Below are 17,227 nucleotides of genomic sequence, written 5' to 3'. Positions count from 1 at the left end.
GTGCGCAAATTGGCTGCCACTTTTCCTAAATTACAACGGTGACTTACGGAGGAAACCAGAATAAGGAGCCATAAATATAAGATAGTCAATAATAAATCCAATAGAGAATTCATGAGAAACTTATTTACCCAGAGAGTGGTGAGGATGTGGAACTCGCTACCACAAGTAGTTGAGGCGAATAGTGTAGATGCATTTAAGGGGAAGCGAGATAAACACATGAGGGAGAAAGGAATAGAAGGATATCTTGATAGGGTGAGATGAAGGAGGGAGGGAGGAGGCTCACATGGAGCATAAACACTGGCACAGACCAGATGGGCCGAATTTTGTTTCTGTCAAAAGTAAAATACTGCGGATGCTGGAAATCTGAAATAAAATCAGAAAATGCTGAACAGTTCTGCCGAAGGGTCATCGGCCTGAAACGTTGACTCTGTTTCTTTCTCCACAGAGGCTGCCTCACTTGCTGAGTATTTCCAGCATTTTCTGTTTTTACTGGCCTGTTTCTGCGCGGTACATTCTATGTAAAATCAGATTTGTTTATTTATTTAACAAGTTCGAGCAATGAAATTCTGGTTAATGTAGGAGGAGTTGGTGTTTTCCTGGATGCTTGTTGCGTGCGTGTTTTTATTTTTCTCGAGTGTTGTGGTAAGAGGAGGAGGGGGGGGGGGGGGGGGGAAGGGTCTGACTACTAGAATATGAAGGCGGCCATGTTGGCTGAACCAACGTCACGAAGCAGTGAAGAGCGAGCGAGCGAGAGCGGTGCGGGAGAGGGCGAGGCGCCGACACAATCCGCGTCCATCTGCCGCCACAGCTAGCTCCAGAGTGTCCGGCACCGCACGGCCAGCACCATGAGCGGCGGCACTCCTTACATCGGCAGTAAAATCAGCCTCATCTCCAAGGCGGAGATCCGATATGAAGGGATTTTGTACACCATCGACACCGAGAACTCCACGGTCGCCTTAGCCAAAGGTAAAGAAGGGGGAGAGAGGAGGCGCCGGGCCTAGGACACGGCCCTGCCCCTGGCTCATAATAACAGCTCTCCCACCTTATAATATTCCCTCACATATCAATATTCGGGATGCAGAAAGTCAAGAGAAACGTTGATTCTGTTATTTTATTGCGCTCTCGGGCCGTTTGTCCCATTTTTAAAAATTGAGTATATATAAAATATATTTAAAATGGCGGGGCCTGTAAACAAGAGCTGCTGTTCTCTTAAAAGTCCATTTAATTCTATTTCAATCTGAGCTTCAATTGGATTTTTTTTCCTTGGTTTTTTTTGAACTGGTGAAAATTTTACCAAAAAAAAGGGGGTGGACGTTCTGCTTGAACATAATGAAGGAGAAGGGGACAACCTTGGATCCACATCACACAAAAAACATAACTTCTTTAGGTTGACTTTTGTTCTTGTGTAACTCATCAGTTTTTTTTCTACATGGCTTCTGATTCTGATAGATTTATTTGAAAATCAAAGGCACCGTTGCTCTCTGCAATTCAATGTCCCTAGGTCCCTACTTTGGAACTATCTTTCCCGTATTCCATTTTTGCACTTGTTTACAAATGTTATATTGCAGTGTTGGTTTTTTAAGAATTGTACATGGAAATTTCTGTGCATAAAATCTTCTGAAAATCATGTGAATTTACTGCAACTTGCATTTACCTAGTGCCTTTAATATAGAAAATTCTATTTACAGTCGGTACTGTATTACTTTGAAGTTGTATACCTGCTACTTTTAGATTTTTATATTTCAAGTTATTTTTGTCTTTTAAATCATTGGCAAGTTACTCTTTCTGAACTCCCCCTTGTTTTCTTAAAAGGAGCAATACCTAAAACAAATGAATTTTAGCTGAATTTGTGATAATGTTTGGTTGTGGAGGCAGTTTTATTTTGAGATGTGTTTTGGAGATGGGAGTAGTTTGCAAACAAATAAGTCCTGAAGAATAATCGATTATAGTGCAGTCTGGTTATTTTGGTTAAATAGCCTCCTTTCTTTGTTGAGGGGTTAGTCCTGTAGTGTCAGGACTAACCCCTCAATAGACTAACTAGAGAAGTTGTATCCTGCGTCATACTGGGGCACCTAAAATGATCAGATTCTTGTATTTGTTGACTTGCTCGTCAATGTGTGTGTGTGTGTGTATGTATTCAATGCTGGTTTTCCTTTGGGTATCTGACAGTACTTTTGGAATTGGAGAGTCCCTGGGAATTTGTCTATATTTGTAGGGGATATCCCATACAATGTAAAGTAGTGGATTTCAAAAATAACGTAAAAGGTTACAGCACAGAAACAGGCCAACTGACCTATGCCAGTGTTTATGCTCCATGTGAGACGTCACCTTCCCTACTTCATCTAATGCTATCAACATAATCCTTCTATTCCCTTCTTCCTAAGTGTTTATCTTGCCTCCCCATAAATATATCTATGCTCGTCGCCTCAACTACTCTTTGCGGTGCAAGTTCCACATTCAAACCGCTCTCCGGCTAAAGAAGCTTTTCCTGAATTCCATATTGGATTTATTAGTGACTATCTTATATTTATGGTCCCAAGTTTTGGACTCACTCACAAGTGAAAACGTCATCTTCACATCTGCCCTATCGAACCCTTTCATAATTTAAAAAGACCTCTATTAGGTCACTTCTTTTGTGTCTGGACTTGCTAATATCGACAATCCTGGGGTACACCCTGGCCCAACACCTGAAAGACGGTGTCAGCTATCCTAGCGGCAAACAGTGCTGTCATCGCAGAAGGTGTATTTTAAAAAAAATCATTGCAGAATAGTAAGTCAACAAATACAGAATCCTGTCCATGTGCGTGCAGTGCGAACAGACCCAAACAGACACAGGTCTGAACTTGCAGCCCTTTCGTAGGGTCCCTTGTAAACCGCGCTTTGAAAACTTGTACACAATTGTTGAATGAAAAATATGCCACTGCGATTTCACTTTACTTGAAGCAGCACGTCTGACAACTTCCTGTGTTTTTTGTAGTTTACTTTTTGTCGAGATTCACTAAGATGTTGCTCTCTAACTGACTGCAAGAGTGTTAGGTTAGACGAGGATGATTTTTGACCTGCCCTTTTTTTCAGGGATGGGATGTCACCCTGGTGACTGTCCTCTGATAGCTTTAGCTGAGATCAGGAAGCTATGTATCCTCTCCATCTGGCTGTGCATCGGAGTCTTGAGTAGCCAGTCAGCAATAAGTGTCTTATCTGTGCTTGGTGTGTGGGCTGAATTGCCTGAATTAGGGTAAGTACAGGTCTTTCTGGTGTTTGCGGGGCATTTTTACGTGGCAGTATCACAGAATATAAATTCACTGATGCTGGTGCTGACAGCAAATATGATTCCTACTGCTCACTTGGAGCTTGTGTGTTCTCAGTTTTGAGCTCTGTTTGATCACTTAATAAATTTGGCTCCCTTTTTTTGGGGGGGGGGGGTGGGGAGTGACTGCTGTGCTACCTCTACTACAACAACTTACATTTATACAGTGCCTTTAATGTAGTAAAACGCCCCAAGGTGTTTCATAGCGTTTTCAGAGAAAATTTGACATCAAGCCACATGAGATATTAGAACAGGTGACAAAGCTTGGTCAAAGAGGTGGGTTTTAAGGAGCGTCTTAAAGGAGGAGAGAGAGGTAGAGTGGTTTAGGGAGGGAATTCCAGAGCTTAGGGCCCAGGCAGCTGAAGGCACGGCCGCCAATGGTGGAGGGATTAAAATCGGGGATGCACAAGATGCTGAAATTGGTAGACCATGGCATATTCTGGAGCTCAGAGCTGGGTTTGATTGCTTTGGAGATTTGGTGGGGAGGGGATAACAGGGAAAGAAAGCAAGTACTGAATTCTGGTTAATCAAAATATGAGGGATCATAGCACGATTAAAACCAACGTTTTTTTCCTTTTCCCTTCCCCTCCTGAAGTTATTAACTCTCGCAGAGGTCAAGAATTTGTATTTCTATAGCATTTGCTATGTTTCTTGAATTTCACACGGTGCTTCACATACATTGAATTACCTGGTTCTTGTTATGCAGATTAACACGGTGCTTAGCACAGTTGTGTGCACAACAAGATCCCACAAATAACAATGAGGATGGACAAGTTCTTCTGTCTTCGATGGTGTTGGTTGAGAAGGGAATGTTAGTCAGGACACTGGAAGAGCTCCCTCCCCTATGATGAGTGCCATGAGGTCTTTAACCTTCTTTGGAGCAGGCTTAACGTTGCTTCTGAAAGATAACGTCTCTTGACAGTCCAGTACTCTTTGAGAGTTGTAAAGTGGTGCCAACCTAGATGATGTGCTCAATTCATTGATTGAGGCCTGAGCAGTGAGAGTGCTACCAATTGAGCCAAGTTGACTCTCCAGTGGTAAGCGGTGACTACGCTGTGGTAGTATCTTTCATGGGTTGAGGGCGATCCGTCCATGAGCGGTTTGACGATTCATCAACATAGAGATTGGTGTGAGTGCCTCAGGTGCTCAACCTACTGACATCCAAAAGGCGTGACAACCTCCAGCTGTTAGTTGTGTGTCAAACTACCTACTTTGGTGCGTGGTCCTCTCTGGCAAGAATCTCACTTTGTTTTGGGAAAACTTTGGCTTGCTGACTGGACTTGCTTGAACTCCTTTTAGTTGCAGTTGTATCGGGTAAAGTCAGTGATGAACCTAGACCACACATCTGGCCCTGATGGTGGTTGGGAGTTTTGAGTCTCTACTCTCGTGCACCTCTGGTTATCCTTGAAGAATTGTAAACAATTTTACAACACCAAGTTATAGTCCAGCAATTTTATTTGAAAGTCACAAGCTTTCGGAGGCTTCCTCCTTCCTCAGGTGAATGTTGTGGAAGGAGGAAGCCTCCGAAAGCTTGTGAATTTTGTGGAAGGAGGAAGCCTCCGAAAGCTTGTGAATTTCAAATAAAATTGCTGGACTATAACTTGGGGTTGTAAAATTGTTTACAGTTGTCAACCCCAGTCCATCACCGGCATCTCCACATCATCCTTGAAGAAGTAAGTCCTTTTTTTGGGGATTGCGGGGGGTGGGGGTCTTTCCATTCTGAAACTAAATGTTTCAGTACGGCCCTCCCTCCCCCTTTTTTTTATATAATACTACTTTTGGTTTTAATCGTTTATTACCTTTTTTTAGATGCACTCTGCCACTCCCCCGCCCCCCAAGTACACAGTATCATTTCTTGATCTTGAGGATTAAATCCCAACCTGGCTCCATGGCTTGGTTATTGCTGCTCTTCAGCTGGCTGACGGCTGTGTCAATGTGGCCTTCTATACTGGGCTGTGTTCAACTTCAATTCAGCACATTTCCCCTGCAGGTGGCACAATTTACAAATTGGAAGCTTGCTGTCAATTCCCAACTTGGCTCTTTCCACTCCACTTCTCTCTTCAGCTCAAAACTCTTCGACATGTGCTGGAGTGTGGTTGCATTAGCAATGGCAGCCTTTGGCATCACACAAGTATCCATTCGTCACCTGGGAGCCCAGACAGTGAGTGTCCGCATGCTATTTGACTGTAGGTGGCAATGCAGCTGGGACTGCTCCTGCTATCATCCCTCTTTCCACAACCATTACTTTCTAAAAATTCATTCTCTGGATGGTGGGCATTGCTGGCAAGGCTGGCATTTATTGCCATCCCTTGTTTCCTTGAGAAGATGGAGGTGGGCTGCCTTCTTGAACCGCTGCAGTGACTTATTATTTTTTGTAGCAGTTTGCTATAACTGAGTGGCTTGCTAGGCCACTTCAGAGGGCAGTTGAGGGTCAGTCACGTTGGTGTAGGACTGGAGTCACATATAGGCCAGATCGGGTAAGGACGGCAGGCTTCCTTCCCTAAAGGACATTAGTGAACCAGTTGTGTTTTTAAGATGATCCAACAGCATCACGGTCACTTTTGCTAATTGTTTTAAAACTAAATTCGAACTCTTAAACTGCCACGGTGGGATTTGAACCCACATTCTTTGGATTATTAGTCCAGGAACAGAATTGCTACAACCCCTGGATGCCAAGGTCAATTGCTGCGCCCCTACTGTCACCCCAGCTAACTCTGCATACATGGGAGTTGAAGCTGCAATCTAGATGATTTAGTACTAAGCCAGTTTATGCTTTTGCCCACTGGGCCACTGGAGAATGTGACCAACTTATCTTTACGTAACCCAAAGCGTTGGAATGATTTTTTAAGAAAAAAATAGAAGTTGTGCTAGAACTCGTTAAATCCCCATTGGTCTTTGTGTGGTGATCTTGTGAAATGTATGTTTTGCAATTGCATTTATTGCCAGATGGCCGTGCTAATGGTGTCAAGACTGGTAGTGACCAGTGGTGAGATCAAGTGACAGAAGGGCAAGAGGTCAGAATCGAATGTGCGTTCTGCCTTCTGTTTTTTAAAAAAAGTTGTAGATGGCCATCAGTACTGCATTGTTGTGTAGAGGTACCTGGTGGAAGTAATGCACTTGCCCACAAGACAAGTAGAATCCCTATCCTATCCCACCCTATCACTGTTCCTATTGCCTGGCGTAAAGTAGCAATAGCAGAGGTTTGGGAGCAGGTGGATTATCCTTGGTCACAGATGGTGCTAGGCCTAGAGAAAAATCAATGTTCTGACTGACATTGTTGTCACTTGGATTTCAGTTAAAAGCGTTGGTGGGTCATAGAGTCATAGAGTTATACAGCACAGATAGAGGCCCTTCGGCCCATCGTGTCCGCGCCGGCCATCAAGCCCTGTCTACTCTAATCCCATATTCCAGCATTTGGTCCGTAGCCTTGTATGCTATGGCATTTCAAGTGCTCATCCAAATGCTTCTTGAATGTTGTGAGGGTTCCTGCCTCCACAACCCTTTCAGGCAGTGAGTTCCAGACTCCAACCACCCTCTGGGTGAAAAAGTTCTTTCTCAAATCCCCTCTAAACCTCCCGCCTTTTACCTTGAATCTATGTCCCCTTGTTATAGAACCCTCAACGAAGGGAAAAAGCTGCTTAGTATCCATCCTATCTGTGCCCCTCATAATTTTGTACACCTCAGTCATGTCCCCCCCTCAGCCTCCTCTGCTCCAAGGAAAACAAACCCAATCTTCCCAGTCTCTCTTCATAGCTGAAGCGCTCCAGCCCTGGGTGTGAATTTTTTTTGTATTACAGCTACTTGTAAAAACACCCAACAGTATAATTGTAGATCTTGTCCTTGCGAACTTGGGTTGTGTTTGGAGAGAGGACTTTGAGCTACATGACACTCGGGTAAAATATGATGGGTAGGAGGTCTGTCACTGGTGTTGAATTAAGAGTATCTCACAGCTTTGGCATGTATTGGTGTTTACAGATCTGTCACTGCTGGTAGTGGTTGTAACAATTGGAGATGAATTTGAGACTGAGGGGGAAATCCCCCTCTCCTAATGTACCTAATTGGTACCAAATAACCCTAAAAAAAATCTTGTATTTATATAGCGCCTTTCATAGCCCCACTTTAGTCAATGGACTACTTAAGACGCGTAGTGACTGTTGAGTTGTTTAATGTGACAGCCAATTTTTGCACAGCAGTGTCCCACAAACAGAAAATTATCGCATTTGTTTTTGGTTGTGTTGGTTGAGGGGGGACCTGCTCTTCTTGGAGTAGTGCCATAGGATTTTACCTGAGCAGGTAGAGGGAGCCTTGGCTTAGCATCTCATCTGACACCACTTCTGCACAATGAGCACCGTCTCAGTACTGCACGGAAATGTCAGCCTGGATTGCGCTCAAGTCAGCAGTGGTGCTTGAACTCGCAGGTTTCTGACACTGGTGCCACCAATTGGACTATAAATACGGTTACAGCCTGAGGAGGGAAGACACGCTTTGAGTTATGTAGAGAGGAAAAAAATAAATCCCTATGTAAATAATTATTTTTGAATTTTCATTAACAATAAAATCAGGCACATGTGGTCTAATCATCCTGTCAGTCTTCAATATCTGTCACCTCACCAGTCTGTCTCGCTCTTGAACTTTCTCTCTGAAGTTCAGCCTAGATTATGTGCTGAAATCTGTAGTGGTGTCTGAGCCTACAGCCTTCTGCCTCCAGAGCGAGTGTGACGAATTGAGCCAACCCAATATTAATGACAGAACTCATCAAAAACGGTTGCTTGCCACGAAATGATTTTAACTTCGGTTTATTTTTGTTGTTTGAAGGAGGGCATACTGCAAATGATTATTCTGCTATTTTCAGTAAATATTTTAGCAAAGGACTGGATGAATTTCTGTTAGTAAATGAGATCCAGCTAATAATGGCAGCGAATAATTGAGGTTTGAAATGGTAGCCTCAGTGGACCAATGGTGACATGCCCAAAAATGTTACTCGGTACTTTATTACTAATCATTACTGGAGTTCGAGGCACCAGATGGGATGGTTTCATTTTATTTATTCAGTAATTGTTTCTTTTATATAGTCATTAGTGAGAGTGCTGCTATTTTTAAGGGGCTGCCCCTTACGAGTGTGATTTAAAAATTAGCACTGTCTTCAGATCCAACAGTCAGCTTGTCGATCCTACCCAGCAGTTGCACTTCTCGCTCTGAATTGCTCCATTTTTTTTAGACTAACAACTTCTTAGATGATTACCAGCTAAATGTTTTGTGACGAGGGGGCTTGAAAGCAAATTAAATTACTCTGTAATTTGCAACCATAAAGCACCGAATGCTGCGGCACGGTTCCTCGGTGGGCTGCTGCGGCACGGTTCCGGGTTTGCAGTAGTTACACTCTGAGAATAACTGAACTCTGCTGTTCTTCTGGGATCAGTTAATCTGTTTATGATGTTGGTTGAGGAATAAATATTGGCCAGGACACCAGCAAAACTCCCCTGCTCCTCTTTGAATAGTGCCATAGGACCTTTTACATCCACCTGACAGGGCAGACAGTGCCTCTGTTTAACGTCTCATCCAAAAGACGGCCCCTCCGACAGTACAGCACTCCCTCAGTTCTGCACTGGGAGTGTCAACCTAGATTATGTGCTCGAGGCAGAGTGGGATTTGAACCCACAATCTTCTGACTTAGAGGCAAGAATGCCAGCAACTGAGCCACGGCCAACACAGTGCTCAGCAAGGAGATGAGCAAAGAAAGAAAATAATTCATTCGAAGTGGATATTGAAAGAAAATTTGAACAGTGCAATTTCTAGCAAACTGAGTAACTCTCATTCGCTTCCTTAATACTAGACTCTGCCAATTCCTCCAATCAGTTGAACGTTGAGGTTCTGTATATGTGTTATGTTTTTGAAGATTCTCTGGTGATAGGACCCTGTGTGTGCATCCGAGTATCTGCTGGACTGCATCCGAAGAAAACTCGTGACTCATCAAGCACCAAGATGGTAAAGGGTTTCAACATATGGTCAGCAGGTCACAAATACTTAGGAACGAGGAAGGCCATTCAGACCATCTTAATTTATCCATCTCGAATGACTTTTTAAAGAATTCCAGGTTTTCACCTTCACTAATCTTCCTGGAAATCTATCTATCCCATACATTATGTGAAGAAGGATTTCCTGATATCAGTCCTAAATTTTGCTTGGTAGTTTGAATCTGTATCCCCTTGTGCTATTCTCACAATTCAACTTGAAGTAATATTCCAGATTTAACCAGGACAGTGAGTGACAATAGGCTATTCAAACACTTCCAGGCCTGATCCTATCCTCACCAGAAATGCGCACACTGGCCATTCCCAGCAGGAGTCCCTGGATAGCCATCAGAAAAAGGAACCTGGGCCAATCTTCCCCTCTTCCCAGCTCGGGGCACAGAGTCCAATTGAAGGACTGTCCAGCTGAGTTCAGGTAGCTGGCTGGTCAGTACCTCAGCACCACAGCTAACTTTGCTTTTGAGCAAAGAGGGTACCGTCACTTAGCTTTTCCTGACAACTGCAGGGGTAAGAGTACAATTTTGACAAGGTTAAGTCCTGCCCATTTCATCTATTACCAAGCCAATATTTTATTGAAGTTACCTGATGTGTGCTGCAAGGACTAAACCTACTGATCTTTCATTTTTTTTTATTCGTTCATGGGATGTGGGCGTCGCTGGCGAGGCCGGCATTTATTGCCCATCCCTAATTGCCCTTGAGAAGGTGGTGGTGAGCTGCCTTCTTGAACCGCTGCAGTCCGTGTGGTGACGGTTCTCCCACAGTGCTGTTAGGGAGTTCCAGGATTTTGACCCAGCGACGATGAAGGAACGGCGATATATTTCCAAGTCGGGATGGTGTGTGACTTGGAGGGGAACGTGCAGGTGGTGTTGTTCCCATGTGCCTGCTGCTCTTGTCCTTCTAGGTGGTAGAGGTCGCGGGTTTGGGAGGTGCTGTCGAAGAAGCCTTGGCGAGTTGCTGCAGTGCATCCTGTGGATGGTACACACTGCAGCCACTGTGCGCCGGTGGTGAAGGGAGTGAATGTTTACGGTGGTGTATGGGGTGCCAATCAAGCGGGCTGCTTTATCTTGGATGGTGTCGAGCTTCTTGAGTGTTGTTGGAGCTGCACTCATCCAAGCAAGTGGAGAGTATTCCATCACACTCCTGACTTGTGCCTTGTAGATGGTGGAAAGGCTTTGGGGAGTCAGGAGGTAAGTCACTCGCCGCAGAATACCCAGCCTCTGACCTGCTCTCGTAGCCGCAGTATTTATATGGCTGGTCCAGTTAAGTTTCTGGTCAATGGTGACCCCCCAGGATGTTGATGGTGGGGGATTCGGCGATCGAAATGCCGTTGAATGTCAAGGGGAGGTGGTTAGATTCTCTCTTATTGGAGATGGTCATTGCCTGGCACTTATCTGGCGCGAATGTTACTTGCCACTTATCAGCCCAAGCCTGGATGTTGTCCAGGTCTTGCTTATGTGGGCTCGGACTGCTTCATTATTTGAGGGGTTGCTTGAATGGGAAGAAGTCTAGAGAGACTTGTTTTAATTCAAAGTACTCACTCTTCCCATTACAAAACAGTCTCAATAGAAATTTCTAAGGCATTTTGAGAAAAAAACAGCAGGGACACCCCTTCGCTTGGATGCTCTGTTTGACATTGATTACATGAACCTTTATGGCTACTCCAATACAAGCAACAAGGATGCAACTTTAAACCGGCCACTCCACTCTTGGAGAGGAGTGGCAAGACTGCTCCCAAGTATGGGGTGAATGAGCTGTGTGGAGGGACTGGAGCAGCTCAGGCTCTGCAGTGTGGAGGGAGCACCAAACTGTACAGAACATTGAAGGCAACCCAGAATATATATATTTTTTTAAAAATCAAGAAAGGTGGAGCCTAATTTAGTGAAAGTAAATTAAAAAGTTATTAGGAAAATCTTTACTTCCATTTATATAAAACCTTGAACAATATCCCAAAGCGTTTCGCACGTGGAAACAGACACTTGGAGAAGATGGGGAAGTAACCGAAGACCAGGCCAAAGTGATAGGTTTTGAGGAAGCTTCTGACTGTGGAGAGAGGGGGGTTTGGGATAGCACACCAGGGTGTGGGTAAAGCAGCCTGAAGGCTCTGCCACTGACCTTGGAGGAAAGGGCGGAAATGCAAGAGTCCATAATCTGAGAGCACGCAGTTTGGCATAGAAGGCTGTGGATGGGTCTATGAAGTGGAATGAGAGTTTTGAATTTAATATGCTGGGGGACAGCAAGCCAATGGAGGTCAGCAAGGAAAGGGGTGCAGCATAGAATGTGGGCGATGCAGTTTGTGCAAGGTGCAGCTCAAGATGTTGGTAAGGAGAGCATTGGAAAAGCTGATCTTTGCAGAAAACAAAAGTGTGCATATGGATTTTGGTGGGAATGAGATCATGGTACAGGTAGGCTGTGTTGTAGAAGTAAGAACCAGTCTCCACATAGTGAGTTAGCTGGACATGCAGGGATTTATGCAAGAAATCAGGACAGCAATTTTCACACAGTAGGATCCCACCAACAGAAATGAGATGGGAGAACATTTTTTTTGCTGGTGCTGGTTGAGGGAGGAATGTTGGTCAGGACACTGGGAGAACTCCCATTCTTCGAGTATTGGGATCTTGAAAATTCACGTGAATCATGGGAATAATCAGACAGGGCCTCGGTCTGACGTTTCCTCTTCGGACAACAGCTCTGACAGTGCAGCGCTCCCTGAGTACTGTACTGGATTGTCAGCTGAAATCATGGACTCAAGCCCTGGAGTAGGGCTTGAACTCAAATGAGCAATAGGTGCGCTTGCTGCTGGTGGTGGCCATGCTGCACTGCCAACTTTAACTTATTGTAAACAATTTTACAACACCAAGTTATAGTCCAGCAATTTTATTTTAAATTCACAAGCTTTCGGAGGCTTCCTCCTTCCTCAGGTACATTTACCTGAGGAAGGAGGAAGCCTCCGAAAGCTTGTGAATTTAAAATAAAATTGCTGGACTATAACTTGGTGTTGTAAAATTGTTTACAATTGTCAACCCCAGTCCATCACCGGCATCTCCACATCACAACTTTAACTTAAATTGTGAGAGTGGGAAAAGGAGCTAATCAAGCCCTAGAACAGATAATCCTGAGATTACTACCTTAGAGGTCCTGCTTTTTAATTTATTTCCGAAGTCCCTACATTCTGCTTGCAGGATCTCATCTCTTTTTTTATGGATTTCGTTGGATACCGATATGGACCATGACCTCTGGCTATTCACCCTTCCCCTTCAGAATGTCCTTTGTTTCAGAATTCCCTTCCATAATTTTCTTAGCTCTAATCTATAGGAGACTGTATGGAGATGAGTCTTGAGCTTGTGTTTAGTGGAAGGACATCATACTTGAGGTGGTTAAAAATAATTTAAACAACGGCAGTCATTTTATGCTGGCTTCTTCTGAAACTGAGCCTGAAATTTACAAGCACCTGCCAGTCTGTAAACTTTGTTCACCAAAATAGCAATCAACCTACTATTGGCCTAAAAATATTCATATTTACAATTCGACTTAGTGCTCTTAAGTTGAATGTGGTTCCATCTTAGCAATGGAATAAAACATAGGAACAGGAGTAGGCCATTCAGCCCCCCGTGCCTGCTCCGCCATTTGATAAGATCGTGGCTGATCTGTGATCTTGGCCCCTATCCCTTAATACCTTTGGTTGCCAAAGGCTATCTAGCTCACATTTAAATTTAGCAATTGAGCTAGTATCAATTGCTGTTTGCGGAAGAGAGTTCCAAATTTCTACCACCCTTTGTGTGTAGAAATGTTTTCTAATCTCGCTCCTGAATGGTCTGGCTCGAATTTTTAGACTGTGCCCCCTACTCCTAGAATCCCCAACCAGCGGAAATAGTTTCTCTCTATCCACCCTATCTGTTCCCCTTAATATCTTATAAATTTCGATCAGATCATCCCTTAACCTTCGAAACTCTGGAGAATACAACCCCAATTTGTGTAATCTCTCCTCGTAACTTAACCCTTGATGTCCGGGTATCATTCTAGTAAACCTACACTGCACTCCCTCCAAGGCCAATATGTCCTTCCGAAGGTGCGGTGCCCAGAACTGCTCACAGTACTCCAGGTACTGTCTAACCAGGGTTTTGTATAGCTGCAGCATAACTTCTGCCCCCTTGTACTCTAGCCCTCTAGATATAAAGGCCAGCATTCCATTAGCCGCCTTGATTATTTTCTGCACCTGTTCATGACACTTCAATGATCGATGTACCTGAACCCCTAAGTCCCTTTGGACATCCACTGTTTTTAACTTTTTACCATTTAGAAAGTACCCTGTTCTATCCTTTTTTGATCCAAAGTCGATGACCTCACATTTGTCTATATTGAATTCCATTTGCCACATTGTGTGTTAAGTGGTATAATGCACCGGTGTTACAAAACGGAGCGCACACAATGCCAAGGGAGGTCCACCAGTTCTTAAAAACACAATCTCTGATACTTATCGAATCAGTCAGTTCAGACACTCTTTAAATTTCAGTTCTTTGAATATTTTGAGGATAGGAAGGAGTGTGCCTTTTTTTTTAAAAAAAGGCAAGATATCATGGAGCAGGCTATTGAAAAAAAATCATATTTACTTAAATCTTTGGTTTGATATTTAGTGGAGGTGTAAAATTTATCCTCTTTGTAACTTGATGTACTGTATTGAATCACACACAGGCCATTTTTTTAAAAAGCAAAAATCAGTTTGGTTTGGACTGTATGGTCTGTCGGGGTCTCCAGTTTGGTCTGTTAACCACACACTGGGCATCTGCTTGAGATGCACATTCAGCTCGTAAGATGGGTTTTGCTGTGTCCCTTGAGAGATCTTCGTCTGCAGTTTCCCCAATTTAGAGAATGGCAGCACTTGAAACAAACCCTTGTGCTTGAGTGAAGCCAGTACATTAGCAAAGGGCCTGTGTCCGTGAAAGTACAAGTGGTTAGTGAATCCATGCTGTTGCTGACAATCTGCTCAAATGCACAGAAAGGTCTGTTAGAAGGTGATTATCTGCAGCTTGCAACAGATGGCTGTATTTTATGCACCGACAAGTGTGTGTTCTTTATGGAAAAATAAATCATTGTCTAACTCAACTACTTTTCAATCTTTCTTTTGTGCTGGGGAATGGAATCCTTTTCAGGTACCTAGTGTTGGCATCAATCACTCACAGGAATGGAATCATATAGCACTGAAGGAGGCCATTTGGCCCATTGTGCCTGTGCTGGCTCTTTTGAAAGCTATCCAATTCGTCCCCATCCACTGCTCTTTTTCCATAGCCCTGTAACTGGTTCCCTTTTGACAATTAGTATTGAATCTATTTCCACTGCCCTTTCAGGCATTGCATTCCAGATCATAACCCACTACGTAAAAAAATTTCTCCTCATCTCCCCTCATGGGTTCGATGTGTTCTGCTCTAATGGCGTGCTGTAGCCTCAACCACAGGAGCACATCTCACTGTACCCCATAACGGCAATAGGTCTTTGACCATGACGAACTGGATTGAGACTGCCCAAACTCATTTCATGACGTCAGCGAGTAGAGGAGACTTTCATCCCAACAGTCTGGGCTGAATATGAAGCCAGAGGTGAAGGGCTAGTGTCTAACCCACTGCCCCATCAAGTTTCTGGCTCAGGAGCTTCAATTTGGAACAATGCCAAAAGAACCTTGAGCTGGAGAGACAAACCTTTCACGTGGGGTACAGATAAAGTGAAACAACAATCACATCTAAACAAAATAAGAAATTGGACTGTTGATCTTGATGCGATTATTGGTAATAAGTGATGTTTAGAATATGTGTGGTTGAAGGATTCTGTACCTGTGAAGCTTTTAGGTAGATTTAGCTTCAAGCGGAAATGCAATATTTTCAAACCAGGATCAGATTTTTGCTAATTGAAGAATGGGAAATCGATCAGAGTGCTTTTTTTTAAATTATTCGTTCATGGGATCTGGGCATCGCTGGCGAGGCCGGCATTTATTGCCCATCCCTAATTGCGCTTGAGAAGGTGGTGGTGAGCCGCCTTGAACCGCTGCAGTCCGTGTGGTGAAGGTTCTCCCACAGTGCTGTTAGGAAGGGAGTTCCAGGATTTTGACCCAGCGACAATGAAGGAACGGCGATATATTTCCAAGTCAGGATGGTGTGTGACTTGGAGGGGAACGTGCAGGTGGTGGTGTTCCCATGTGCCTGCTGCTCTTGTCCTTCGAGGTGGTAGAGGTCGCGGGTTTGGGAGGTGCTGTCGAAGAAGCCTTGGCGAGTTGCTGCAGTGCATCCTGTGGATGGTACACACTGCAGCTACAGTGCGCCGGTGGTGAAGGGAGTGAATGTTTAGGGTAGGACAGTTTCTGCAGGAATTTGGAAGACACGAGATGTCTGATGAGACCATATGGCCCCTTGAGCTTGCTCCACCGTTCATTTTAAGATCATGGCTGATCATCTACCTCAACTCCACTTTCCCACCCTGTCCCCAGATCTCTCTATATCCTTAGTGTCCAAATATCCATCAATCTCAATCAACGACTGAGCATCCACAGCCTCTGGGGTAGAGAATTCCAAAGATTCACAACCCTGAGTGAAGAAATTTTTCCTCATCTTGGTCCTAAACGGCCGACCTTTTATCATGAGACTGTGACCGCTAGATCTTGATTCTCCAGCTAGGGGAAATCAGCCTCTCAACATCTACCCTGTCAAGCCCTCTCAGAATCTTATGTTTCAATGAGATCACCTCTCATTCTTCTAAACTCCAGAGAGTATAGGCCCATTCTACTTAATCTGTCCTCATAGGACAACCCCCTCATCCCAGGAATCAATCCAATGAACCTTTGTTGCACTGCCTCTAAGGCAAGCATATCCTTTAAGTGAGGAGACCAATACTGTACACAATACTCCAGGTGTGGTCTCACCAGAGCCCTATATAATTGCAGCAAGACTGCCTTACTCTTATATTCCAACCCCCTTGCAGTAAAGGCTAACATACCATTTGCCTTCCTAATTGCTTGCTGTACCTTTTTGTGATTTGTGTACAAGGTCACCAAAATCCCTCTGAATACTAACATTTCTTAGTGTCTTGTTTTTAAAAAAAAGTTTTGCTTTTCTATTCTTCCTACCAAAGTGGATAATGTCACATTTTTCCACATTACACTCCATCTGTCACCTTCTCGCCTGCTAACTTAACATGTCTGTTTCTTTGCAGCCTCTTTGCGTCCTCTCACAGCTTACTTTCCCACCTAGTTTTGTATTGTCAGCAAACTTGGATACATTACATTCTGTCACCTCATCTAAGTCATCGATATATAGCAAACAGCTGAGGCCCAAGCACTGATCCTTGTGGCACCCCACGAGTTACAACCTGCCAACCCAAAAATGACCCATTTATTCCTACACACTCTTCTGTCCATTAACCAATCCTCAATCCATGCTAATATGTTACCCCCAATTCCCCTAATCTTGTGTAACAACCTTTGTGTGGTACCTTTATCGAAAGCCTTTTGAAAATCCAAATATACCACATCCACTGGTTCCCCCGTATCTACTTTGCTAGTTACACCCTCAAATAATTCTAATGGATTTGTCAAACATGATTTCCCTCTCATAAAACCGTGTTGACTCTACCCAATCATATTATGATTTTGTAAGTGCCCTGTTACAAATAGATTCTAGGATTTTCCCTTCTACTGAAGTCAGGCTAACTGGCCTATAGTTCCCTGTTTTTTTTTCTCTTTTTCTTGAATAGCGGGGGTTACATTTGCTACTTTCCAATTTCTCAGGGACCGTTCTGGAATCTAGGGAATTCTGGAAGATCAAACCCAATGCAGCCACCTCTTAGAACCCTAGGACGTAGGCCATTAGGTTTGGGGGATTTGTTGGCTTTTAGTCCTGTTAACTTCTGT

The 17,227-nt window shown here is 43.9% G+C and overlaps 1 protein-coding gene across 1 annotated transcript in view; it reads left to right on the top strand.

The window, feature by feature from the left end:
* The first annotated feature begins 694 nt into the window (after positions 1-694).
* LOC137333833 (protein LSM14 homolog A-like) overlaps positions 695-17,227 on the top strand; it is a 56,137-nt gene continuing 39,604 nt past the window's right edge. Inside the window, exon 1 of the mRNA XM_067998199.1 lies at positions 695-966. Coding sequence (XP_067854300.1) covers positions 846-966 — 121 coding nt within the window. The 5' untranslated portion in view covers positions 695-845. The remainder of the gene's footprint in view (positions 967-17,227) is intronic.

The sequence above is a fragment of the Heptranchias perlo genome, chromosome 16, assembly GCF_035084215.1.
Source record: "Heptranchias perlo isolate sHepPer1 chromosome 16, sHepPer1.hap1, whole genome shotgun sequence".
Taxonomy (NCBI): domain Eukaryota; kingdom Metazoa; phylum Chordata; class Chondrichthyes; order Hexanchiformes; family Hexanchidae; genus Heptranchias; species Heptranchias perlo.
Note: the sequence above shows the minus strand (reverse complement) of the source record. Positions and strands in the feature narration are given on the sequence as shown.